The following is a 27,780-nucleotide window of genomic DNA, read 5'->3' on the forward strand; positions in this document are numbered from 1 at the left end:
ATTAAGTTCGAGGAGGATGAGATGCAACGGCGGCGAGATAGTAATCTGGGCAGTGAATTTTGGCAATTGAAAGTGGCAGTAGTCATGGCAAGGAAAGGATGGAGAAGGACAGGCACACGCAAAAGCGAAGGTATGGCAGTGGTCAGGGTCGCGGAGGGAACAGCATTGAGATGGCCAGGGGATGCAAAGGCTATTTATGGTGGCAGCGGTGGCAGCAGCATTGGCTGTGGTTGTGATGGTGAGGGAATTACGAACAGCTCCCAAGAGCCCTTAAGCTAGAGAGAACTGTTGGGAGTTTAGGTCGAGCACAACTTTGGAATATGTAAGAAAGGTTCACAAAAGAATGAAAGCAACAGGACATGCAAAACGAAAACATGTTAGTTCATTAAAAACCGGCGATTCTGCCACCATCACTCAATGAGACCAAGTGCGGGCAGTATACATAAAACCTCATTGTTTAGCTGATACAGAAATTGGTGTGCTCAGTGCTCGTCCTGAGTCGCATGGAGTTGTAAAGCGACCTATAAACGAGTTCTACGTCAATCAGGTCCCCGATAGGTCAGACCAGAATAATGTACCAACAGAAGCCAGCGAAAAAAAAGAAAAAATGGATCAAGAAGCCGATGCACCTAGTTTGTCATGAAGAGTGACCACCAGGTCGTGCGCGTCATCCAGAAGCTTCCACACATCCAAATGACCAGCCATGCTATTACACTCCCTCATGATATCCTCCATGCTACTATACTTCTCTATAATCAACTTCCTCCTCTGCAGCACGCAAGCAGCAATCGCGTAAAGCAACAGATCATCGGTAGGTGGGGCTCGCAGCCTCATCCTCCCCCAAGCAGACTTGGCAATCTCAGCCCTAACAGCGGCCTGATCAGCCCACATCACCTCCCACAGGCACAAAGTTTGCTCAAAGTTCAATTCTCTCCTAAAGAGCACGACCACCATTCTGTAGACAAAGAAGCAATCCTCAGCTTGAAGCTTCTCCAGATGGCTGTAGAGATGTGAGTCCTTGCACTTTATGATCTTGGAGACAATGCTCAGCTGTCTACGGATCCCCACTTCATCTAGCCTAAAGTTGTGGCGTGCCTTTTTCATAAACCCCACAAAGCACCAGAATGCTTCATCATCATCCTCCATCACTGAGAGAATAGGGGAAAGCAAATCGCTCATCCCCTGGCAGTAACCAATCTCTGGGTCGTACAGTGCATAAGCTTCAAGGATAGAGACCAGACGAGCAGCGTGAAAAATCCGGCAAGGCTCGAGATGGTCATAATCTTTCAAACCCACACTGTCAGCAAAACGCCTTGCCTCCATTTCACTCACCGTTGCCTGAGATGGAGAGTAAATTACCCAATCAGAATTTGCTCGCAGAGCATCAAGGCGGATGATTCTCTGCCACGTGGCAAAATCTTCATCACTATGTATCTTGGTCTTGTTTTCAGTAGCAGGCGCAGATGAACTTTCTTCAGTAAGCTCACTGATGTCACTTTCTTCGACTACTTCGGTTGGAAGAAAGTGGGGTATATTAACAATCTCCTCAGAGGAATCAGAATCAGTAGAATCCGAGTCACCAGCAGAGGTACCCTCACGCATCAATCCACTTTTTTCCATATTTCCTTCCACTTTTGAACTAGATGACTGGAGAACCTCACCTTGGTCCTTTTCTCTATCTCCTTCCACTATTGCATCGGACGATTGCAGGACCCGATTGACATTCTGCACATCTCCTTCCGATATTGCACTGGAGGATTGAGGGATCTGAAGTCCACTCTTATCGCTACCTCCTTTTATAGTCGTGCCTGAGGATTGAATCACCTGATCTCCATTCTTTTCCATATTATTATCTCCTTTAACAGTTGCAGTGAATGATTGGATAACCCGATCTCCATTCTTCTTATCCGAGTCTCCTTCCAGAATGGTATGAGAGGATTGAATGATCTGATCTGCACTACTTTTCATGTCTCCTTCTGCAATCAAATTGGAGGACTGAGAGACCTGATCGCTCATAGTTCTGATTGTATCATCACGATAAGTGCCAGTGCCATCCCCCTCCATGCAGGGTGATCTCCTTGAACTGACGTCATCATCCATGGAAGAATCAAGAACTTGACTGAAATCCCCACTGTCTTCATTAAAACTGTCTCCAGCACTTTCCTTTGACATTAAACTCTTCTCACTGCGGCTGAGGATTTGCCGACACTGTCTCCGTAAATTCTCATATTGTATTCTACATTGCAATAAAAGACCATCAGGTACACAATAACTAAAGCCAGGAATGAGACATATTAAGAAGTCACATAATCTGAGAGTACCTATTTTGACTTCTAATAGAATCCCTTTCTTCCTTGGAACTGTTAATGTCGTACCTGTAAGACCAGAAAACATCAACATAAGGAGGGAAACAGAGACTTGTAAGGAGACATTACGGTTCAAAAAGTAAGCACACATGCTGCCTTGTTGAAAGTCAACCAACTAAAGAAGAATGGTGAAAGCAATACACATCCAAAAACAGCATAGAAATATCAAGAGAAAGTCGTAATAACTCCATGTGTTGGAAAGGATCAAGGAAAAGGACAACATCAAACGGGAGAGAACTTGGATTATCCCCAAAATGACAGTTATAGACTATAGGATAGAACCAACTATCTGTTGAATTCAAGTTATCACCACTTCCAAAATTCCTGTTAAGGATGCCAGGTGAATGTAACTCCATCAATTTTGATTTTAACCATGACTCTAGATATAAACTGAGTGGTTGGATTTTAAGTCATATAACGGTTGGCTATTACTTCTGAGTGACAAAAGTAAAGATACGACCATAATATAATCCATCATTTGATGTTATATGTTACTAACTTGTTATATACACATTCATTTTCACTCAAAAGCCAAAGACATAGCTAAAAGCCATGTGAATAGCTACTACTTCTGGTTTCTGCTACAAATATACTTCGAGTTTCCCCCATATTATTATTTTTGCCGAAAAAAAAAATCACATAGAAAAGCAAATCTCCTAATTCCTAATGTCAGCAGCAGAAGCAAAGACTGAAAATTCCCCCACAGGCATGCTCTAATGTTGCCATGAACACAATCAACAATGACCAATTAAATACTTATAGCCATACAACAGCCAACACTAACAGCCTAATCCTTCCATTGATCCATAAAAGATTCGGACATATAAGCCTTTATCAATGCGAAATTGTTCTTCAAGGGTCATATGCAAAAACACTTTAGTAAAACATAAAAGGAAATCACTTACACTCCAAGGAGAAACGGCCAAACCTCTGCTCTAATACTTGGATCAATACCCTGCAATAAAATAACAAAGTGAACATAAGCCGCAGAAAAGGAAATTAATTTGAACCAAAGACGTGCAGCAACAAAAATAGAAAATCAGATGGGTGCAATAAGCATTACATATGTACCCAGAGAATTTAGTTACTTACTCCACTCCGCACTTTTTTCAGAAATTTGACTCCACCATCAGAAAGTTTTCCATCAGGTGTAAATAAGCTCTTCCATTGCTTCGGTAATAGTGCATGTTTTCTTCTTCTCCGTGACCATGGTGATTTAAGACTACCCCTGAGAGTGAAGAACGAAAATTGTTAGTTAAACCAAGAGGAAATGCAAGACAGACCAAAGAAGAGTTTTACAACAGATTATGAAGTAGATGGCTAAGCAATGAGTACTTATGTGCAGCATATAGACAGCTCTTTTTAGCAAATCTAAGCACGACATCCTAAGAAACAAGAACTTGAATATTGTCAGGAATTGTCAATTATTAGCAAGCCACAACAGGGAGGTAATGTCAATTTTGAGGGGCGAAAAGCAAGTTTAGACCATACTAACATCCATACAACACAGGGAGACAGAGAGATAAAGAGGTTTCAGGATTGTAGAATACGTTATCTTCCACCAAACAACATAGTTCTCTACCACCCACACTGTGGCAATCTTTCCCCTCTCGTACATAATTGTCAGCACAAAGCAGAATATAGAAGTTCCTATACTGCAAGTACCTTGTGCTTTTTGCACAAGAGTCTACACATTTAACATTTAACTCAAAAGCTTCCTTAAAAGACAAAGAATAGAACAGCATGAAATAATCAGCTTTAATGCATTCACTTGATTCGCTTCCATTCAATTCTTTATCGAGTTCTTGAAATCAACTGGAAACTGGTTCTATCCCCTCTTAAATCTAAAGCAAATGCACGAAATAAAATGCTGTCCTTGAAGTCCTCATCACACTGTCCTCATTCCAATTGCCTCTTTTACACCTCCTAAAACTACCATAACAGTCTCAGCGCTTAAAATCTTAAAATCGATAGCCGGAACCTATGGAACTAAACCCAAGATGCAGAGAGAGAGAGAGAGATCGACAGAAGAAATGACAGATTGAGCAAAGGGCCAGAGAGTTTCCACGGAAAACTAATTCTGTGAGATAAAAAAATCAGTAGATCTGGATCCAAAGGCAAATTGAAGAAATCGAGAACCCAAAAGAGTGAGTGGAATCCAGAGCAGGCAAAATGACACCATTTGAACAGCAAATGACCAAATAAAAATGGGAAAGGAACAAAATTGAATTGAAGTATTATTAGACAGATTTAAAAAGAGGAATATGGAACTCACCGATTAGAAGGAACTGGTGAGGACGATGAAGAAGCGACGACTAACAAAACCGATCGCAAATGAATCCACGATGAAGACGACGACGTAGCTGTGGAATTTGACGGCGAAGAGGAATTCGATGACGATGACGGTGAAGACGAAGTGTTACTTCGCCGTAGGGATTTCATTAAAGGTTGTTTCTGTTGAGTAAGCATCTTCTAGTTACCTATCAATCAATCTACCAAAGCAAAGAACTTTTTCCTAGGGTTTTGATCTCGACGAGAGAAACGAAATCGAGCGCTGGTTCCACCCTCCATTCCCAAGAATCATGAGTGGGATTCGGCGTATCTCTACCTACGAGAGTAGACGAGAGTGGCGGCCAAGGCGAGGCCGGCCATGGCCGTCACGGCGATGGCTATCGTTCCCACATTGGAAGGCGCAGCCGCCGAGGACCAGAACCCCCCGCCCCCGCCGACTAGTGCCCCGTTCCTCGCGCCACCGCCGCCGCCGCCGCTCCCGCTCCCGCTGCCCTCGACGAACAAGATCCACTTCCCGTCATTGCCGCCACCGAAGCCGGTGGTGAACAGGAGCATTAAATACAGGGTGACCGGGCGGATTCCGGCGAGCCGATCGGTGATCTCCTCTCGCAATCGCCGAATGGCCAATACCATCACCAATAGAAACCCCACCGCGTCTCTGTCTCTCTCTCTCGCTCGCTCGCTCTCCGGCGAGTGCTTTTCTTCCGGGGAGCCTCAAGAAGGCGAGGAAAGATAAACAGTGAGATGCTATCAGCTAATAAAATACGTAGACGACAAATAAATAAATAAATAAATAATGATTAGCTTTCTCCTTAATTACAGTTTTCGTCCTTTTTCTTTTTGTCGCATTTGCCTTTTTCCAAGTCTCTTTCTCGGCGAGACGAGATGGAGCATAGAAGAGCGCGCGGGTCAATGGGTGGGTATCTCGGCCCGGCCCATTTAACTTTCGTGGGCCCACCACTTTCCCTTTAGCATCTCATCATTCAGCCTCATTCCCAACGCGGCCGAGGTAGACGAATTCGACGTGGGAAATTCACGCGCTAGACATATGTGATTCTAGCGAGACATTGAACGGGATGTTGGCGGCAATTTAGATTTAGGTCGAGACTACCGAGCTGGGATATTTTGTGAGATGATTGGTGCGGAATAAATGTATTACGGAAGTACCAATTTGAGGTTTTTTTTAACGTTGTTAATCATTTTTTTTTTATACTGAATATCAGGAATTCATATTTTTGCAAATAAAAAAAAACATATTTTTCATGATTGAGTAATGAACGGGTCAAAATGGTCAAATGTCATGCCTGAGAAGCTTCGTCGGTGCCTGTTCATAATGGAAGAATATTAATTTCCTTTCCGGGCCGATTATTTCGCGGAAACAAAATAATTTGAAAAATATCTTTCAAAAACGATTGATTATGTTTCTTAAAATAAATGATTATCAAAGAATATTTTCGCCATACATAACAATTTATGCTTAAATAGTTTCATGAATTATTTAATTCTATAAGTAATATAAACGATATTTTTTTTTTTCGAAAAATATTTTTCAAAAATCTCATCTGATTGGATACGGGGTAGCACAAGAACAAATTTGAACGGTTGGGATTTGTCTTGATATGTCATGATTTAGAGTGTGCAATGAGTAAACCTCTATCCATTCAAATTCATCACCCACTTTTTACGCTAAGAACCATCGAGAAGTGTTATCCTTGCCCCTCGTGCAATAAGTGAACCACATTTTTTTAAAGTAATAAATACACTAAAAATCTTAAAATTTATCAAGCGAGTGTAATTGAGTCTTAAAATTTATAAAAAAATGTAATCAAGTTCTAAAACTTATCAAATTAGAGCAATCGAATTTTTCCGTTAACTCCATCGAACTTGACTAATAAAAAATGCTGACGTAATTTTTTTTTTCTCATACGTGACAATGCCATATCTAAAACATGAAGTATAAAGCTTAGACTACGTCATTTTGTTTCAAAACTTATTTTCTTAATTTATAAATTAAATAAAACAAATTAAGCTAGATTTATAAATAAAAGGGGATAAGAAATCAAGCGAGTACTAACGGCCCACGATGCTGCCACCCCACTGTTGTCACGAAGGGCCGACAATGGTATGGGATAGTTACTGACCCTTACCGACCCTAGACGAGGATCTTCGGCCACCGGCCTAAACCCCGACTACCTTCGTCGGCCCATCCCCTACAATTGCCAACGTGACTCCCTTGCCCAGTTTTTGCTGTTGTGTTCTTTTTTCTTAAGTTAGCTAACTTTTTAATATAATTTAAATAAATTTGCATTAAAAAATAAATATAGACAAAAACGATGTCGTTTTAGTCAAGTCATTGTCACATATGATAGAAAAAATAGTGAAAAAAAAAATCAAACCAACATTTTTTGTTAGCCAAATTCAATTGAACTTTCGTGACAACTCTAAGACTTTCCAGGCACTTATTCCAGTTATTTAATTCCCCATCTATCTATACTATCAATTAAAGCGGAAGATTTGGGGGAACCGAGCCTCACGAAATTGACCATCTTACCCTTCGCTGTAACTCCTATATCGTCCACTCTCTTCGTTAATTTTTATACTTTATTTTGTGTATTCACCAGAAGGGGAAAAAAAAAAAAAACCTTCATAGAAAGTTTGTTCATTCACCATCAAATGGTTGGTGAAGCGTCACATGCACAATTGCACGTCTAGAATTTGTTATTAACGACGAGTTGATCAGATCTTTGTCCTCGTTATGGTTAAAAAATGGCTAGTCGAAGACCTACACTTTGACCGTGTACTAATATTTCTTTCACCTCTTCATTAGAATGAATAGTCGATTAAATATGTTTGTTTCTCCAAATGGGTGAGGAACTTATTAGTAGAGGTGACAGATAGGTGGATTGGAATGGGGTCGGTAATAAATGGGTTCAATCCGGATTTAACGGTTTAACTCACATTTAACCATTTATTTTTTTAGAAAATTTAGATAAATGAAAAAAATAGAGATGCAATCTAGTAATCTACCCTTTCCTCCACCGCCGGCGCCCTCGTGAACCAATGCGGCACTCCGGCCACCGCCCTCTTCATCTTCAAGAACGCCATTTCCTTCCCCGAACAAATGCTCGGCCCGTTTGGAACACTCGGCTCGTCGTTTTTATTCGCGACGGGGAGCAAGATGGTGAGAGACCCTGTAAATCCGAGCAAGATGCTGAGCACTCTGAAGTTGCTCTGCAACTACGATAGTGAAAAATCCCACTCCACAAAATCCAACACCGAGCTGTGGTACGTTGGCGACTTCACTAGCATGTAAATTTGAAGTACGTTTTTTTTTTTTGTGATTATTTCATTGACAATTCATGTCCATTTAATTGAGAACCTCTTAATCGGCATTTTCTTCGATTAAAACATCGGTAGCATAGCAACAATAGCTCAAATTGAACACCGGGTCGCTGATGCGAGACTCGTTAAAATCGTTGGCGCGGGCCATCTCTCTTCACCCTTTCACCGATTTAAAAAAAAAAAAAAAATTCTCGATCGCCATTCTAATCCTATCTAAAGAACTCAGGTGTGCTCTTCACGCTTGAGACAGCCGCTATGATCGTTTGCTTTCACCTCAAGAAAGGAAACAATGGCAAAGGTGAAAGATGAAGACTATAGAAAAGCCACATGAAACCAAAGTCAAAAAGGACAAGCTCGCTCAAAAGAAGCTGGGACTTTATCCCCGAAATCGAACGCAGAACATGGAAATCGAGAAAAGAGAGTCCGCTCATTGATGGTTGGACCACATGATGCTCTTTGCTTTTGCCCTTCACTCCATCCTAAAAAGCTGTCACATGAAGCATGGCATTACGGGCTCCCTCAGTTGTCCTTATTAGTGTTTTGTCTTTTTTTTTGGGATAAACGCACTAAAAGACTTAAAATTTATAACGAAAGTGCAATCGAACCTAAAATTTTCAAAATGTATAATCAACGGAAGGATTCGATTGGATCAATTTGATAAGTTTTAGGACTTAATTGTATTTTTTAGAATGCGCTTTCATAATAAATTTTAGGACCTCCAATTCACTGTTATCTCTTTGTTGAATTTCTCTTTATCTTACTTCTTACTTTTCATCACTTTTGTTCTCTTGGTCTTCCTTTTTTCTTGGAGGGGATGAGTGGTGCTTTCACTTTCGTTATTGCTGTTCGGATCATGCCCTTGTGGATTTAGGTGGGTATGGAGCCATGATTAGCCGTGATCCAATTTTCAGACACGTTCACAAATTGTGATGGAGATAAAATCTCTAAAGGACGTGGATCTTATCGAAGTTACATATGTGATTGATTTTGATCTATTATGGATTGCACAATCACAGTGGTTGATGGCAATGGCGGTGATTCCAATGTGAATTCCAAGTGATTCTAACAATCGCTATGAGATTTTGTGGGATCATTGTGAAATGTTCAAAAAGCTTAAATTGTTAGACGTAGATTAATTACTCTAACACTCTTCCCTCACGCTTAGTCCGGTCTCTTTGCTTAGAACTAAATATGTAAATATTTCATTGTGAAGATAAACGGGGGCATGAAAAGATTTGAACTCGGGACTTACGCTCCGATGCTACGTGAGAAAGTCAGACCCAAAAACTTAAGCTGTTAGATGAAAGCGTCATTTAATTACTCTAACAATCGCCATGATATTTGGTTCATATGGCTATGATCTAAGGAAATATTTCCCCGTTACAGGAGGGTTGAATGTTGACCGACGATTTCATATAGTGAGATCATGACCAATCATTCAGAAGTAAAAAAAGAAGATGTCCGACTCATGTCCCTCAAATCCCAAATCTAACATCTTTTAACTTTGTAACAGTTGATCATGTTCAGGTTGAAAATCAAATACTCCTCTGGAACAAATCTGCAGTCGAGATATAAGTCACCGGAAGCAACAGTTGTTCCAACTTTTTTGGTTGCAAGAATAGATTGCACGGCGGCTATCGGAGAGCTCACAACCAAACAATGAAAGCCCGCACTCAGGCCATAGAGGGGGAATTGCCTTCCTGAATCCGGGTTGACCGGACTAGGCGGATCAGAACCGTTGATTTTACGCATCCCCGTGCGAGACCTGTATTGCCGGTGTCGCGACGCTAACGGTTATCATGTGTTGGATCGACTGGACCCGGGTCGAGAGAAGTTTGTCCCGAGGGCCCCCAGGGCCCAGGGAATGGTTGTACTTGGGGCCCACACCAGCTTGGTCCCCCCCCCCCCTTCTTCCCAACGGACCACAGTGACCCAACCCAAAAGCGTTGAGGCTATCGTGGCCCAACCCAAAACCGTAGTCTCATCCCGTGGTCGGCGAAGTGTCTGGGCGCCTTCATTTCGCAAATGCACGGCCGCGCAAAAACAGGACGTGGAAATGCGGACCGATTATCGAAATCATCGATCAATGTTGAGACAAAAGTAAAACTTCTTTGAGATAACTACATGAAAGATCACTAAAGTTTTGCCTGATATCTAATATTGGCCATAGATTTTTAATTTGTTCAATATGATCCATAATCTTTTAAATACATATTCAATCTAGTCCCTAAATTGTATGAAGATGCTCAATATTGCACCTAAAATTGAATTAATGATCACCTTCATATAGTCCATAGACTAAAACCGTTCATGTACCAAAAGTTCACGAATCATATCGAACAAATTAAAAGTTCAAGGACCACATCGCACATTTGACTAAATTTCAAGAACTATATTAAGCGAATTAAAACTTCATGAACGACATTGCCCGTTGGCCGAGAGTGCAAATATCATTTGTATTATTATCTCAACTTCTTTTGATTCTGCTTATGGTTGAGGAAGATGGAAAAAAAAAGGGGGCAAAGTGTCGGTCTCTGTTTTAGCAAATGAATCATAAAAAGCAATTTAGTTTTCTTACATTTCTGACAAGCATAAAGTGAGTAAGCTCGAACCGTAATTTATATTATAACTTCTTGTAATTGACTTTTTCTCTTTGCCTAGGGTTAAGCGCACGATCAGTTATTTGGACTTCTTGCCGTTGGTCATTTGAGTTCTTCAACATATTTTCTCTATTAATTAAGCGATTGATGATTAAGAAATTATGTAATCGAGTCTCAAAGTCTCTCTCGGTGGGTTTCTGACACGGATAATCGTACGGTTTTTTTCCATGTGGCCTGTTTTAGATGCCATGTGATCACGGATTTGAGAGCCACGCATGATTTCTCGAGTTGAGAGTTCATTAATGGCTAGCTTATGAATTATGGGTTAACTTGGATATTAATCGGTCCACACTACATCAATTTTTTTTATGTGAGATTTTTATTTTAACGCAACTCGCACGTGCATCTTAACAGGCTCAATTGACTTACGGCAAAAAATTGAGAGTTAGATCGTGCAATTATCCTAACTCGTAGAGAGAGAGAGAGAGAGATAGGACCCTAACTTTAATCGAAAATCTAAGTACAATAAAGTTTGAAAGTTGTGCATAAGAGGATTTACTATTTAGATTCATACCAGCTGGGTCGCCTAGCTTGAAAAATATCGTAAAGAGGAAAAATCATTGTCAACATTTTCAAGGTATTATAAAAGCAAGTTTCGCTTAATTTGCACGTTCAGCAACGGACGTAAGACCCTTGTAATAATACTCTTGAGGGATTTATTAGCGCCTTTTTACTGGTAAGAAAAAATCTGAGACAAAATAAAATAAAATAAAGGATTTGAAACACCATAAAAATAAATATGTTTTTTTAATGTTTTTTCTGGTGTCCCAAATTCTCAACCGCGATCGGATCGAAAATGAAGCGAAGCCGGCCAGGAGTCGTGTCATCCTAACCTCCGCGCGAGAGATGACCCGGAACATGATTGGCTGGTACCATTGGATCGGCGGAATCCGATATTTGAAGGAGCCCCGGTAACATTCGGGTCGATTATTAATATTAACCACGTTTAGTAAAAAGTAATTTCAATTTCAATGCATTGTATCCTAAATAGGAGGATGACAATGCTTTAATAATAACGACTTTTCATTTATTCTTTCTGGTACTAGAAGCGATCCTGTCGAGGAATTTTTTTTTTTCTAGATCATTAATGCCGTCCTAAATAAATGGCGACGGTGTAGTGATTAATTAATTTAAATAGCCATTGAAAGTAAGAAGGTAATCTCATTTTTAGAGAGCACTATGGAAAATTTCCGGGTCGTGCCACGTGGCCGCTTAACAAGACTCGCAGAGTCAGCAAAAATGGCTCGGAAGTCGCAAAATTCAACGCTTCTCTCGCACCAGTGCGAGCGCGAGCCCAGCTGCAACCAATGCCAAAGTGCTGCTTTGGCTCCTCGACCCCACCGCTCTCCTCCTTCCGCGGCCTCGCCCCTCCGCCTCCGCCGCCGGCAGCTTCGCCCCGCCGCATCTCCGCGGTCCACGTCGGCGCTGCCATGCCCGGCCCCCATCCCTCCCTCGAGGTCCTCGGCGGGGGCCGCGACCTCTTCCTCCCGGCGCTGACGACGCTCGACCGGCCGTACTCCCCGTTCCCCGTCGCCGGCTGGAACCGCCACGTCGAGACGATCTTCGCCTCGTTCTTCCGGTCCGTCCCGGACGTCAGGCTCCGGCGAGAGTGCCTCCGCATGAGCGACGACGGCGCCGTCGCGCTCGATTGGGTCTCCGGGGACGACCGCAGCATGCCGACGGATTCGCCGATCCTTATTTTGCTGGTACATGACCGCATTCAAGCGTTCTCTTTGATTTGTGTCGTTAGAGAGTGCTTGTTACGTCGCTCGATTATTTTCCGTTGGGTTGCCGACAAATTGGAGGAATTAAGCTCGTAATTTAGCAAGAAATGCTATTTCTACCGGATAATTAGGAAAACCACGAAAAAATGGAGATGTATCACATTCCATCTATCTATCTAGTGAAAGTCCGATGCTGTTTATGCTTGTGATGGCCCGATTTTCTCGTACTTGCGTAGCTTTCGTACAATGCACTGGCTTATGATTACACTAGAGTATCATACTTTCTTCTAGTTATTTGTTACGATCTGAAATGTTGAAGTGAATTCGATCTAGTGGTTGATTGCAGCCTGGTTTGACGGGCGGCAGCGGAGACGCATACGTGAGGCATATGTTGTTGAGAGCTAGAAGTAAGGGATGGCGTGTTGTGGTGTTCAATAGCCGTGGTTGTGGAGATAGTCCAGTCACCACGCCTCAGGTAATAGAATCCAACCCATTCAGCATACGTTATCTTCCCCATGTTTTGTGGCGATTTGATACTGCGAGCCGTTAATCCCAGACTATGGATGAATGGGACTCTTCTGACGAATCGCATGCATTAGTACAGAGGGATTGTTTTGAGCAGATTTAACTCTTATCATTGCAGCGGTTATTTATTTGCGATCAAATTAACCATGCAATCCAGTTAAAAAACTTTGACTCTGAATTTTAGATTCACAAAATGCTGATTGCAACTGTACTGCTGGCGTACAGTTCTATTCAGCTTCCTTTACGGGTGATCTACGTCAAGTAGTAGCCCATGTGGGTGATCGGTATCCAAAAGCCAATTTATATGCTGTTGGCTGGTCTCTTGGGGCAAACATTCTCGTTCGCTATCTTGGAGAGGTAAGGTAATCGAGTTTTGGTGCCTAGTCTTTGGTGTTTTATATATGAAACCGCTGTCTCCTATTCACTAGATTTCAATAGTAATGTCTACGATAAGATGATATAGGATCCATGACGATACTTCAAATTTACATATGGATCCCTACGTCGTTTCATTCAAGATTTGTTTTTGAGAGTCTGCCTAAATCACCACCCTCAGAGAATTTGAGTTTGTGGTTGTATAAGATGGGTTTTGCATTTGAAGGACATTCCAGTGCTGTGGCAATCTCTATCTTAAGAAATACTTTGGTTGTGTTCCCATATTTTTCTATTACAGTAGCATTTTTTTTACTGCTTTGGTCTTGGTTTATGTACTACGTATAAGCAATTTACTCTATTTGCTGTACTTGCTATTGGTGAAAATGGACTAGGGTGGGAGGGATCAATTTGTTCTTCTGGAGCTTTAGATAGCATTGACAGTTTCTATTTTCTGTACATTTTGTCGTCCTTTAAATTCCTGATTCACAGTATGCTCATGTTTCATCGATGTTTTCGCAATGTCTTGTTCTCAGGAATCTCATACTTGCCCTCTTTCCGGAGCTGTATCATTGTGTAATCCCTTCAATTTAGTCATTGCAGATGAGGATTTCCGTAAGGGCTTTAACAATATTTATGACAAAGCTCTTGCACGTTCTCTACGGGAAATTTTTAAGAAGTAATCATGTGCTTCCTTTCCATGCATAAATAGATTTCTCTCTTGCTCAAATTAGAGGCAGAGTTATATCATACTTCATGCAGGCATCTCCTCCTCTTTGAAGACATGGGTGGTGAATATAACATCACATTAGCTGCTAATGCAAAAACTGTCAAAGAGTTTGATGAAGGATTAACCCGTGGTACGTTTTTCTTGTTGACATGGATGCCTGTGGTGCTTGTGGGTTCAGGTGCCTGCAGGAGCATGTGTATTGTTTTGAACATCAAGTATTTGCATTTTCCAGAATCATTGAATATTGTCCTGTGACCATCTCAAAATGTCTTACTTGTTACCATTATCATCTCACATTGTTATCATGCTTGCAGTTTCATTTGGTTTCAAGTCAGCTGATGAGTACTATGCTAATTCAAGCAGTTCGGATACCATAAAGCATGTGTGCAAGCCTTTACTGTGCATACAGGTTACCAAGAGATTTCTCACTTTATGTGTCAGCTTGATGAACTGCCATTGCACCATTTTTGACAAAAAGAATAGGAGCTATTAGATTATTTATTCGTCACATTTGCCAAAATATGCATCCGCAGTAAATGTGAACTCTTTATCCGTGTATAATACGTAGATTTGTTTATAGAAGTAGAAGTGATGATCCTTCGATTACCTATTCTTACAATGTTTGTCGGTCTAACAGAGATAGATTTATATATAGATTATTTATGGAGTTTAAAAACTACGTCGGTTACAGTGCTGAGTTTGTACTTTATATCCTTGCAATTGAATGGTTTGTTCAAATTGCTACGCTGGTTGAGTCACAGCAAAGTTACATGACCCTTTAAAGGTCCCAATTTCGATAAGGCTGCTTGAATAAGGAAGTGGGCTGGTGTTGAAAATCTGAGATTGGTTACTTTTTTATTAAAAAAGGAAAATTTGATTGGAGCATTTCGTAATGGAAGAAGGATGACACACGTACTTAGAAGCTTGGTACGGCTCCTTGTTTCCCATCCTAACATCCCCAAGAATCATTTTTACGTGAAGGAAGAATTGTGGGAATATATGTTTGGTTTATTTTGTGGACTATAATTGGTACTACACGTTGTGCAAGTTCTGTAAGGACATATGATACTTCAAGTTACAGGGCAAACAACCAAAAAGCATAGAAAAAGTATACTACTGTAGTATTCCCAGATTCCTGGATACGATACTATGTTCTGTTCAGCTGGTTATCCGTGAAAACACATTTTGGATTTATTTGTTGTAGAAGACTTTCCGGGACTGTAAGTTAATAAAAAGGATTATTCGATCAAACACATCCAATCAGATGAAGATCCAGAAATTAAACATTCGATGGACTTATAGATATCAATGAAGTTTGGATTCCTATATATCTCAAAGATCTTAATGTCGAGAAATTGGCTTGCGCTCAGAACACATAGCTTGGAATTGTTCTGACTGGGATCAAGATTTTTTCTCAAGCTTTATTGAATGACTCAAGTAGTTGAATGTCCTTGTATTGAAAAGTAAAGGGAGGCATATAATGCAATTAGGATGCTAAATAGAAGTTTGGTAAAAAAAACACAACAGATTTGACTGGAGGATTGTGCATAGAATAGATATTTCCAGCTCTTGGTGTACAAATTTTCTGTTCATGCTTTTATATCATAGTTAAGGTCTGCTTTCAGGCTGCAAATGATCCTATTGCTCCAGCTCGGGGAATTCCTCATGAAGATATCAAGGTTCGTCATAAATATCGTAATCCTTGTAATAAAGACCTTTTTGCAGCATGACTTTTGCCTTCTGAAGTGTCTCCTCTCCCAGAACATCTCCCTTGTATAAGTGTTAAATTGTTTCTAACGCTTTTCCTCCTTGATTCTTGAATAGGCCACATGTATCTTTAGTTACTGACCCTCATCCGTGTGCCTTCCTCTTTATATGTCCATTCCCTATTAATGTGGTGTTAACTGATGGTTAGAGAGCTTCAATTAGTAACTTTCAGTTGCCTCTACCACCAGCAGACGTACCTGCGATTGTGGGAGTAACTTGATAATATCACTTTCGGATGGGTTATTGTGCATTCATGCAGTTTTGTGACATTGAGTAGCTTCGTCTGAGGTAGCTAACTTAGTTTACGCCTCGAATGTCTCCATGCTTCTCCCTCAAATCTTCCTTTCACAGTATCTGAAATCATCCCTGCAGTATAGTCTGCCATATTAGTTCAATCAGATACTGGTCCATCTTAGGAATGATAGATTCTGTAGCTTCTGGACAGTTCTTTAGTTTAATTTTATCCCCTCTCACCATTTTGTGATGTTAAAGGTAACATGCAAGGAAGGATTAGTGACATGCATATCTTAACTAAGCAGAGTCATATTAGGTGGTGTCCTGATAATAGTTCTAGACAAATGCAATGCAACATTTCTTTGGATAAAAAAGTTTAGGAGACAACTAGAAGAGAAATGCTATAGGAGTGTCTGCCAAATCGAAACGTCGGTTGAACTTTTTGGTCGAGAAGTCCGAGAGAGTAACCTAAAGCATGAAAGGCACATGTCTTTTTCTTTTTCTCATTCAAGGGAAATGAAATTCTCCTATCGTCTGAAATGAGATATAGGACACATATAACCACAGGCTGACAGAAGCATGTACTCTCTCGCTCTCTCCCCCAACAAGTACTTGAGCTCGAAACGTTCCATTGGACCTCACTTTCTCATTGTTGTCCTTATGGGTCTGTGTATGCCGTGTGCATCCCATGTCCTGTTCATACATGTAATCCCTCTCTTCAATGTACTTCTTTTCACTGCAGGAAAATCCAAACTGCTTGTTAATAGTGACTCCAAAAGGCGGTCATCTCGGTTGGGTCGCAGGTACGGAGGCTCCTCTCAGAGCTCCTTGGACTGATCCAGTGGTTATGGATTTCCTCGACCATTTAGAGAGACGAGTATCCCAACCCGGTGCTTCCCTCAGCAAAGATGAGGATAGAAAACACGACACAGAAAACTTGCATTGCCTAGAGGTCTAACAAGAAACTCTCCTCTGTCGTAAGTGCCTCTTCATTATCAGTCTTGTTTCTTCCTTGCCAAGGAGGCCATCTGATTATTTAGTGGTCACTCGGAAGCTAATGAAATAATGCTTCCACAAGTAATGTATTTTGTGGTCTGGCGAGTCAAAGTAACTATTGGCTCAAGGCCCACAACGATTCATCACATGTTATCAGATTTAGAACATTATTCAATGAAACGCGATTTGTCTACCTGAACAAGACGGGAAAATGTCGATCCGGGCTGTCTGTAGCAATTCGCCTCTTCAGTCCGTGATCAACTTTCTGATCATCATTTTCCCTCCCAATCGTGGGATGATTCCCTTCGTATTTCAACTCGAGCTTTGTGGAGCGGAGAGTCTCCTTTCATAAGCCTCTTGACCATGCCATCAAGTATTCTGCATCGTGTGCCCCCGTTTCTTCTCAACTTATATCCGTCCACGCTTTTCCAACATCGGCCAGTACGTTTAATCACATCAATTTTAGTTACGCGACGTTCCTTTTCCGCTATTTAGAAGACTTAATTGTGACCAGTTTGAAAAAGAAGGATCGTTCTTCCTTTCATACATAGTAGGTGGAAAATCGAACTTCTCATTGGTGAGTTAAAAATGTAGACATCAAATCAGATACGTTTACGTGCAATTTGGTCCTAACGCGGGCAAACCGCAAGATTGTTTTGACAGTTCCAACAATCCCGAAACTATAGTTCTTTGTACTTGAGCACTATCAAGGAAAGGAATCCTACAAATTTTCTATTATACGTATGCACTCGTTTGTTTATTAACCCTCGGATAGAAAAAATATTCTAACATGATCAAAATACAATCCAATTGTATTGTATAAACCGCTTTACACCAATAGATATAGCAGCTCATATAGCCTACAGGTCTGTTTGAAATTTTCCATAAAATTGGACTACATACATGGGTTTTCTCTGTGTGAGTTATGGTTTATGGTATATTCATGCATTGCTCATTTCTTGTGCATGTTGTACATTGCTGACTTCGATAATTTGTTCTTCTTCGGTTCTATTCATTTTACAAAAAATGAGTAATTTCAAAAATATTTTACAAGAGTTCATCGTTTATGTCGCTTGCAGAAATGAGCAGACGATCATCCACGAAAAATGTCTTGATATTAATTGTTGTCGGTAATGAAAATAATTTTTTTTTATGGACTAATTATTGCAAGCGAACGTTTTTAAGAAAATATTTTCGAATCACTCATTTCCTGCGAAATAAATGTAACCTTCATTAGATTATTTTCTCCTCCATTTGTTAAGAGTTTTGGTATGATTAGCTTAAATGACCATGTCACATTTCTCCCACTCATAAGGCTTAACCACCAAATATCTAATTGTGGCAGTTTGTCTCGATTGAAGACTCTCTTGATTGAAGGGCTAATTTTCCTCCAACCAAATTACTCTTCTTTTATCATCTTAGACCCTGCAATTTTGCATAAAAACACATTGCATTTCTGATCTAATTTTGACCCCCAAGTGTGAACTGAGTATGGGAGCCACACACTTGACATCTTAGAGCAGCCACTTTTGTTTCACATTCAAAGAACTGCTTTACCCTTTTTCTGAAAAGGTTCTACATTCTCGAGATTTACGGGGTTTTACTTGAGAAAGCCAAATTCTAGTCCATGAGGACTAATTCAAGAAAGGTTCTTTTGACTAATCTCCTTGTCATTGGGACTCCAACCATAATTAACAAAGTTGGGTTAGTCTCGAATAGGCCCTCTCAAAAAAGAAAGTCAACTTCAGTCAACGGAGCTATTTGATAGAAAAAATATTGTAACATGATCAAAATACAATCCAATTGTATTGTATAAACCGCTTACACCATGAGATATAGCAGCTCATATAGCCCACAGGTCTGTTTCACATTTTCCATAAAATTGGACTACATACATGCCTTTTCTTTTTATTTGAGTTATGGTTTATGGTATATTCATGCATGTTGGATGTTGCTCATTTCTTATGCATGTTGTACGTTGCTGACTTTGATATTTTGTTCTCCTTCGGTTCTATTTATTTTGCGAAAAATGAGTAATTTGAAAAATATTATGCAAAAGTTCATCGTTTATGTCGCTTGTAGAAACGAGCAGACGATCATCCACGAAAAATGTCTAGACATTAATTGTTGTCGATAATGAAAATAATTTTTTTTTATGGACCAATAATTTCAAGCGATCATTTTTAGGAAAATATTTCTAAATCACTCATTTCCTGCGAAATAAACGTAACCTTCATTAAATTATTTTTCTCCTCCATTTGTTAAGAGTTTTGGTATCATTGGCTTACATGGCCATGTCACATTTCTCCCACTCATAAGGCTTAACCACCAAACATCTAATCGTGGCAGTTTGTCTCGATTGAAGACTGTCTTGATTGAAGGGCTAATTTTCCTCCAACCAAATTACTCTTTTTTTATCATCTTAAACCCAGCAATTTTGCATAAAACACACTGCATTTCTGATTCTAATTTTGACCCCCAAGTGTGAACTGAGTATGGGAGCCACACACTTGACATCTTAGAGCAGCCACTTTATTTTCACATTCAAAGAACCGCCTTACCCTTTTTCTAAAAAGGTCAACATTCTCGAGATCTGCGGGGTTTTACTTGAGAAAGCCAAATTCTAGTCCACAAGGGCTAATTCAAGAAAAGGCTCTTTTGACTAATCTCCTTGTCATTGGGACTCCAACCCTAAATTAATAAAGTTGGGTTCGTTTCGACATAGGCCTAACCCTCTCAGTGAAAAAAAAGAAAGTCAACTTCAGTCAACGGAGCTAATGTTTGCTCCCAAAATTTCGTATTTCCCAATGGAAATTTTCCCACCCTTATTTCTAAAAGAAATTACGTTAATTTAAGCAAAAAAAGTTAATATTTGACTTAGAAAGGGGCTTTATCTTAGGGATTACCGAAATGCGAACTCGAACGGATCAAAGAGAAGAGATGACATTGACGCCGCGTCCCGCCCTACCAAGTTCCTGTGTATCGAAGTCGTTGAGGTTGACCAAGCTGGGCCTCTTGCTGAAATGGCTTTCCCCCATTTGTGGGCCTGATGGCCTCATTCTGCGGGGTGAGGTCGAGCCTCGTCGTCATTGGGCATGGCGCCCTCGCCCTTGCCAATGGTCGGCGGGGCCCTCACCTCGGCCGGTCAGCCGACACGGCGACTAACTAGAAGGAAGGGAAGGAATAGAGGTCATAATAAATTATCTACGTTAGCGCCGGCAGACCAACTCCTGTTGGGTAGACCGAATTGACACAAATACAAAAGTTTTGTGGCTCAATTGGACAAAAAAAAAATGGTTCATGAATAAATTGACACAGTTATAATAAGTTGAGGACTTTTCTGGTAATTTTTCTCTCTTTACAATCTGAAATCGAAAAGAGGAAAATGAGATTGAAATCATAGAGTTTCAAAGTGCGAGAGCCATCCAAGTCCCATGCCTTGCAAATACGATGAGAACAAAAACAATCAGCATACGGGTTGTTGGCCTCCATTACCGTCGAAGCGACAAAGAATCCTCCTCTTCAAGTTATTTTCAAATCGACACTCCGCAATCACTCCAGTTGGAACGGACCGCCACAGACGCTTTCCCAAACGTTTAGTGGGTAAGAAACTGTTAACGGAAGATAACGGGCAATTGCGGATCACAAGTTTAAACATTTTACGTGAAAGATCGGGATCGAATCATAAACATTTTTTGACCGACACGATCAAAGTCCGAAATCTCTACCGAAAAATGTAACCGATTCAAGATCTTATCGTACCGTGCGATTCGATCCTAAGTTTCAATCAAAAAGCACAATCAAGTCTCCCAACACATATCGAAAAAAGGCCGCCATAAAAAAAGAAAAAATTTCGTTTCCGGTACCGCATTGGCGATTCGATAAACTTCCGAGCACTGAGTGTACGTGCACGAGATTCAAATTGAAAAAAAAGAAAAAATCCTCAAAGATCGGCGTGAGCAAACATGCGACGGTCTTGCTCAGAAACTGTTCCAATCCCGCCCTCGAACAAATAAATTTATCGCAACAATTGAATACGAACTTCAATATGTCGTGGCCTATATGGTCGTGCTCGAAATTTTTTTTTCTAACATCAAGAAACTAACGCCAAACATCGTCCCCTATTCCCTCCGTCGTTTAGTTCTTGCGAGAGAATCTTCTTCTTCTCCTGCCTCAATCAAAGACAAACTTGTGGGAGTAGGGTTAGCCGAAAAATGCCAAATGAATGAAAACTCCAAAAAGCGTACTTGGCCTTTTCCTTACTTTTCAACCACTCTCCCATTTTAGGGCCATCTTTCCTTCTTTTTATTATTTATTTATTTTTTTGCCCATTTCCAGGAAAAAAAAAAGGGGGAAATAATCCAATTTATAAAAAAGAATATTAATTTTTTTTTTCCTCTCCTCCCCCACTAGTGACAAACAAATGCTCGTCCTTTCCTAATATCACTGCCAGCTAATCAAGGTACCCATAAGAAAATTTACAGGGAAATTGAATGCCAGCTATGACACGACAGCCCCAAAATAAACCAGGAGACAAAATTCTGATTAAGCTTCACTAAAAAACCATGAGAAATTTACAGGGAATTTTTTTTTTTTGGTTCAAATTTACAGGGAATTTGAATGAGCTAATTTTTACATGTTTTTTTTTTTTTGGGGGGGAGCATAACGAGTGCGAAAACATTCATTGCATGAGCTCTCTCTTTCTAAACCTTACAAGATTATGGAAGTCTCACGTTGTTTAGAGAGGACCCTAAAAGTAATGTTCCGTGGAAAATTGGCATAGCTTAGCATTATTACAAGTCAATTCGCGGCCTAATACTAAGTGAAGGATTAATCGGACTTTGGTCGATGAGATGAGGGGGAAAAAATGTCTTTTTAAGTCGTGATCGGCTCCCGCCTACATGTTCACACGAGTACTTGGTAAATTAGGTTTTCGATGTTTTTCGTCGGTCATGAAATAAGATGTAGATCTGTAGACACCCGAGCACTGAATGAACCTAGACAATAAAGGGTTTACAGTGAATGTTACGAATTACATCTTGTTTCCATGCCTGTGGACTGTAAGAATGGGTCAGAGTAGGGTCTGAGTCTTTAGGGTTTTGGTTTTACTCCATTGAGAACGAAGAGAACCAACGCAGGAATTAGGGAAAGGCTGTAAAGGCGAAGAAGAGAGGGGGGGAGAGAGAGAGAGGGGACAAACGCGGTTACTGTGCGATGGGAAACAAAGGGGAAAGAGCAGAAAACAAGGTGGCGACAATGATAAGGTGTTTTAACTCTTTATATTGTGGAAAGAGAAGTAAAGTTTCTAACTCCATTTCGAACCCGCACAGAGAAAAGGGTAAAACGTTAGGTTAAAAAGAAAAGGAGGAGGAAAAAAAAAGGAGCTTTATCTATCTTTTTGGAAAAATTCTTGCTTCATTTGGAAGAAATGGAGAATCCAGAAGATTGTGAAACCCTACCGAGAAGAGATGGATATGGAGATTGACTGTGAAGAAAAGTGCGATATTCATTTCCCTTAATTGTTATAACCTTTAGATGGTTGGGTTTTTAAGCATATTGGGAAGGTGGAAATGGAATTTGCCGCGATGGGTGTTGACCAAAGATACCATTTGATGCCGACACAAGCGAAAAAAGTAGTCTGATTTTCATTTAAGCTAATCGATGCTCTTCCTTAGATCTTTCATCAAGTTTATACCTCGACGGTGGATTCAAACTATAAACCAACGAGGTTTTAAGCTTTTTTTTTGGGTTCGATTCCTTCTCAGGACGCCCACTTGAGGCTAGACAGTAGAAGAAGTAATTTTTGCTATTCTTCACCACCCAGTGTGTGGACGTGGTATGCTTTTGACCAACCCGGACACGAGCAAGTTTGCGAATTAGAATTCGTGCGATTGACATCATCAGCACATGGATATTTGGATGCAGCTTAAGAATTAGACGTGGAAATATTTCACCCCATCTTGATAGAGATGAATCAACTTCATTTTAGAAGAATACCACATCACATTTTCTGTTCTAAACCTCCAAAAGAAGCCAGAAGACGCGGTCTAACCCCTCCACTCTCTCTCTTTCTCGCTCTATAGGGCGGGTGAATTGTGACATGGGAAATATGGACCCAAAAGAAAGCTAGGGTTAGGGTCAACACAAAAAGGACCTTTTGCTGAACTTTCTTGGAATCAGGGGAGAAAGAAAAACGAAAAATTTGAGAGAGAGAGAGAGAGAGAGAGAGCAAGCTTTTTGTGGACCAAAGAGCACCTGAATGAAAAGCAGGAGGGAAGCTGACTCCAAGACTTGCAAAAGAAAATTTTTTTTTGTCAGTCAGTCTTTTGCCTGTCGTCATCTCGAATCCCCCGCGAGCTAAGTGAGAAAGAGCAAGAAAACAAACGAGAAAATAACTCAATGCACAGCAGTAAATAATTGCACTGAACGAGGGAGGTTTTTCTTTTTCTTCTTCCTTCTTTTTTTACCTTTTCCATACACAAAAGTTAAAAGCAAGAGTAAGTATCTGATATGCCCTCCTCAATTCAAACATATATAAACTATTTTTTCGGACACGAAACCCGGGAATTGGCTCATCGACCTAGGATGTGGTTGACTTGTTGCTGGTGTGTTCTTTCCTCTGTAGTGTATCATCATGTCATGGCTCCATGACTCCCATGACCAACACCCCCTGCATCACATGCCCTACTCGTTTGTCTTCTTAGGGCAACTGATTAGGGTTTCTAGGGTTTTCTTTTAGTTCTTCGGCAGACAAGAGAACCTTAAGCAAAAAGCAAGGAGGTGAAAGTGGGTTAGTTAGGTTTGTCATGTGACGAGCACTACAGAGACGCTGACAAGATGAAAAATAAAATATGATGTGTGGTGATCCTTCAGTTTTTTAGTCGACTATTTAATTAGCATGAACATCTACGAGGGAATCAATTGGGTTGTGCACTAATAATGCAAAGCGGATAACAGCACAGATGATATCTAAATTTTGGTTCAATATACAACGTCATTCTTAAACTTTTAATTTGTTTAACGTGCTTCTCTGAACTATTGGTAAATGTTCAATGTATTTTCTACACTATATGAAAATATTTAAAGGTTCAAGGACCACATTGAACATTGGACCAAAGTTCAAGAACTGCATTGAAGAAATTAAAAGGTCATGGATGACATTGTATTTTGGACCAAAGTTTAGGGACCACATGAAACGAATTAAAAGTTCGGATATGACATTGAATTTATTTTCTCTACAACAGAGGAGCGAGAAGAGAATGCTAGCAAAGGATTTTGGAGCAATAGAGTCCCCAGATGGAAATTTATACGATTCATCTTTTGCTTGAGTTGGGAGTTTCATATTTTTTATTATCATGAGTTAAATTCTGACTTCCATTGTGAGTGTTATGGTTGGTCTAGCTAAATTGGTCTATATGGAATTTCAATCGACAAAGTCATCATTTTTTTTTCTTTTTTGATTTAATTGATAGAGTATATATTATGTATCCAGCATATTAAGGTATTCCATAACATCACCATTCTATACTACACACAAGAGCTACTTAGGTACAGACAATGCGCAGGATACGATGTCTTAATAGCATAACGTACAATTTAGCTACTCTATTACCTCTTCTTAACTTTCTTTAAGTACCATTCCAACTGTAATTGTCCTTGGTCCCTCCATTCTTTAAGAACTTATTATTACACCCTGTGAAGCACAAGCTATCAAAATTAATCTTGCATTTTTACCAAGGACCAAATATCAGATTTCTCTTGAATTTTCATGAGGGATTTGGCCAAGAGGGAGAGAGTAGAAAGGGCTAAGCTACAGCATGTCATCAATTACTGAAAGCTTTTCACGAGAGAGGCAAATCGCCTCTTCCTTCAAAAAAATAAAAAACAATGTGTTTGTGCTCGTTACATATCGGAGAAATAGGGCAGGGAGAGGGAATAATCTCAATTGCCGAATTCAAAAGTAGGAGAAGGTTTTTTTATTGATGAATCAGTATTCAAAATCATTCCATTTGGGATATTTACCAATATATAAGATTGGTCCATCCATCTAGCATTACAAATGCAACTTCATACATATGTTTGAGCTCATCCAGAGTTAATTATGCGAGTTTTTTTGGGCTTATCAAGTTCATTTGGTAAGGTAAGATTACACGACATATGCGCGAAAGCTAAGCACATACTGAGCTCCTCCTAATTTAAAACAGGGGAAGGTGGTTTATGAATTTTGCTATGATAACTTCAAAATAAAATCCTTCGCCTGATTAGGTTTTGTTCTTCTTAAGTAACCGATTAACTCTCCCACTTCTAATTTAATCACCTTGCTTCGTTCAAGCTAAATATATATGCTAAGACACATATATTCATACCTTTCTATTCGCATGTGTATGTCGGTAGTCTAATAATATACGGTAATTCGAAGACCTCGAGGCGCGGGAAGGAGGAGGAAGACGGGGGACAGCGTGTGGGGGCATTTTTGGTACGGATGATGAATTGTAGGGTCAAGGTGGTCTTAAATAATATCGCCTCTTTTTGTCCTTTTTCACACTCCTTCTCTCCTTCCTTGCCCTTTTTATCTCCATCACTTTCCTTCTCAATTCGCACACCCAAACCTCACCCATGTCTCCTCCCTCCCTCCCTCCTCTCTCTCTCTCTCAATCAAAGAAAATTCCAATCATCTCTCTTGGGCTGCAAACTGGAGGGGAGGCCAATCTTTTTGAGGGGAATGTTGTCTGGCTCGAGGCCGCGAACCGTAGATCCGCCAATTTTTCCTCTCCGATCTGGTCGATTGTTCTCTAGATCTTCGAGTCGCTACTCGCATGGGTCACCGATCTAGCGTTAGCGGTGTCGGACCAGGCTTCATTCCCCCCAATCATTGCTCTTCCAATCTTCAAGAACGTCTCAACGTGAGGTGCGAGAGCTTGAGTATGATCCTCTTCCTATCTCGAAAAAGGTTGGATTTTTTTTAGGTCTATGATTGGTATGGAATATTTTTAGTTCTGGGTTGTCATTGCTTGTGTGTGCATGAGCAGATCATTGTGTAATGATTATGGGTTTTGACTATCTTTTTTTTTTTTTTTTTTTGTGGGTTCTTTTGGGGTTCTGACTGAAGAAGAAAAGTTTCATCATTACGCTTTGAAAGATTCATGGATGAGTCGTTGGGATTTTTCGTTTGAGGGGGTTCTTTGTCAGTCTCTGTTTTTTTCTCTTTGTTCAAACTGAGTTTGGATTCAGATTCATCATTGGACTATGATTTTTCTACATGATGCTTTGAGTATCTTGTCTGTCCGTTTCTGCTCCTTCACTAGCTCACTCTCTTCCCGTCTTCCCCAGAAAGATTCAAACTTTTAGGGTTCTCATTCCTTTCTCACCCTTTCTTTTTTGATTTACAATCGGCACATTCGCATGTGATCTCACTGTATAAGATTAGAGTTTTCTCCGACATGAGTCAGATGATTATCACTTTATCTGTCTCAGTCAAACTACATGGCTACAGTGTGTTTCTTTTTTTTGTTTTTCGTTTTAAGGGTAAGTTAAAGGCCGTTTCTTTTACTGAAATTATTAGCATAAAAGCAAGAATTTTCTGCACAATGTTTCAGACACATGTGGATCTATCGCATGAGCACTAGTTCTTAGTCTTTCTCTATGTTGTCTGTCATGACCATTCATGTTCTGCAACTTTGACGTAGATGACGGGTAGTGACATGAACTGTTGCGGTAATAAAAAAAGATAATGGCCCTTGGAGATCAGATTGTTTCTCTGCATCTCTGCAAATTATTTGGTTTCGAGTGCATGCGTTGTCGTGTCGTATATATCACTTATTATATTGGAATGTCGATATTCTTAGTCATATATACAATGTATGAGACAAACCTTAGTGGCTAAACATTAGCTCAGTACATGAGAAATGGGAGATCAATTCCCATTCTTGGTTTTGTCACTGAAAGCAGCATCGGCGAACTCCTACCGAAGAAGATCTACTTCTTATTCTTGTCTTTGTCCTCCTCTTTGTAATCACTTGGAAAACGGCAATGTATGATATTCCATTGTTGCAGAAACCCTATCAGCACCTGGGAGATGTGATGCCACGGAGAATTACGTTTTGAATAACATTTTCTTTTTCATATATGGGAAAGAAAGGGGGAGGAGAGGCGAGTGATGTGATTTGTGATGAACGGATGGGACCTCTGATGTTTCTAGACCTTCTAGTGTTGTCTTGTGCAAGAAGAGTTTCTTTGCTGTACCACTCCACATGAAATGAAGACACTTCATTATTTCATTAGTAAAACATTACCCATTTGATTAAATTTAGGAACAGATCAAATAATGGAATCTGTGCACCAATGAGGGCAAAGAGTTTTATGAATTTGTTCCCTTGATAGTCTTAAAAGAAAGAAGAGATGATAACAACCATGTCCCATTTCTGTCCATAAATCAAGCATGTTCCAAAATGTGTCCTCTTCCTCCGAGTTCTTCAGTTAGGGTTTAGAGAGACAATGTGATTAGAAAGGAGAACAAACCACGACAGGAACGTCATCAAGAGGAAACAAGAATCAGTTTCTGTTCTTGTTAATGATAATGTGATTTTAGGGTTGTGAGCATCATTCTGTCATCAATTTCTGAAGCCAAGAGAAGACCACACAGGGCTGGAGACTGAGTCATAAATGGCTCCTTCTGAGACCTCCCCTCCCCCCCTCTCCTCCTCCTCCTCCTCCTCTCTCTCTCTCTCTCTCTCTCTCTCTCTCTCTTCTCTTTTAGATTTTCACTCTCTTCC

The 27,780-nt window shown here is 40.2% G+C and overlaps 2 protein-coding genes across 4 annotated transcripts; one reads left to right on the plus strand and one right to left on the minus strand.

Moving 5' to 3' along the window:
• Positions 1 to 364: 364 nt before the first annotated feature.
• On the minus strand, positions 365 to 27,780 carry LOC115748019 (rab GTPase-activating protein 22-like). 3 transcript variants are annotated; one of them, XM_048275743.1, is made up of 6 exons: positions 27,721 to 27,780; positions 4,975 to 5,326; positions 3,459 to 3,594; positions 3,272 to 3,321; positions 2,322 to 2,375; positions 365 to 2,236 (listed from the first exon to the last, which is right to left on the minus strand). In XM_048275743.1, the coding sequence occupies exons 2-6, from the start codon at positions 5,289 to 5,291 to the stop codon at positions 613 to 615; spliced, it is 2,181 nt and encodes a 726-aa protein (XP_048131700.1). In that variant the 5' UTR covers positions 5,292 to 5,326; positions 27,721 to 27,780; the 3' UTR covers positions 365 to 612. The 3 variants fall into 3 exon arrangements, with proteins under 3 accessions (XP_048131700.1, XP_030540243.1, XP_048131701.1); XM_030684383.2 differs by having other exon boundaries at positions 4,975 to 5,331; positions 27,722 to 27,763; XM_048275744.1 differs by lacking the exon at positions 27,721 to 27,780 and having other exon boundaries at positions 4,642 to 5,117.
• LOC115748020 (embryogenesis-associated protein EMB8) lies at positions 11,912 to 17,207 on the plus strand. The gene is made up of 8 exons (XM_030684386.2): positions 11,912 to 12,366; positions 12,731 to 12,859; positions 13,135 to 13,266; positions 13,818 to 13,960; positions 14,044 to 14,141; positions 14,326 to 14,420; positions 15,637 to 15,690; positions 16,755 to 17,207. Exons 1-8 carry the CDS (start codon positions 11,968 to 11,970, stop codon positions 16,968 to 16,970), a joined length of 1,266 nt encoding a protein of 421 aa, XP_030540246.1. The 5' UTR covers positions 11,912 to 11,967; the 3' UTR covers positions 16,971 to 17,207.

This window comes from Rhodamnia argentea, chromosome 3 (assembly GCF_020921035.1).
Source record: "Rhodamnia argentea isolate NSW1041297 chromosome 3, ASM2092103v1, whole genome shotgun sequence".
NCBI classification, from domain to species: domain Eukaryota; kingdom Viridiplantae; phylum Streptophyta; class Magnoliopsida; order Myrtales; family Myrtaceae; genus Rhodamnia; species Rhodamnia argentea.

Excerpts from the sequence above, each read along its gene's own strand:
- LOC115748019 (XM_048275743.1), bottom strand. The coding sequence starts at position 5,291 with ATGGTATTGGCCATTCGGCGATTGCGAGAGGAGATCACCGATCGGCTC. Across the intron at positions 3,322-3,458 it reads TGAAAAAAGTGCGGAGTGGA|GGTATTGATCCAAGTATTAG; the intron begins GTAAGTAACTAA and ends ATTTTATTGCAG. Across the intron at positions 2,376-3,271 it reads TGGCCGTTTCTCCTTGGAGT|GTACGACATTAACAGTTCCA; the intron begins GTAAGTGATTTC and ends CTGGTCTTACAG.
- LOC115748020 (XM_030684386.2), top strand. The coding sequence starts at position 11,968 with ATGCCAAAGTGCTGCTTTGGCTCCTCGACCCCACCGCTCTCCTCCTTC. Across the intron at positions 12,367-12,730 it reads CGCCGATCCTTATTTTGCTG|CCTGGTTTGACGGGCGGCAG; the intron begins GTACATGACCGC and ends GGTTGATTGCAG. Across the intron at positions 15,691-16,754 it reads TTCCTCATGAAGATATCAAG|GAAAATCCAAACTGCTTGTT; the intron begins GTTCGTCATAAA and ends TTTTCACTGCAG.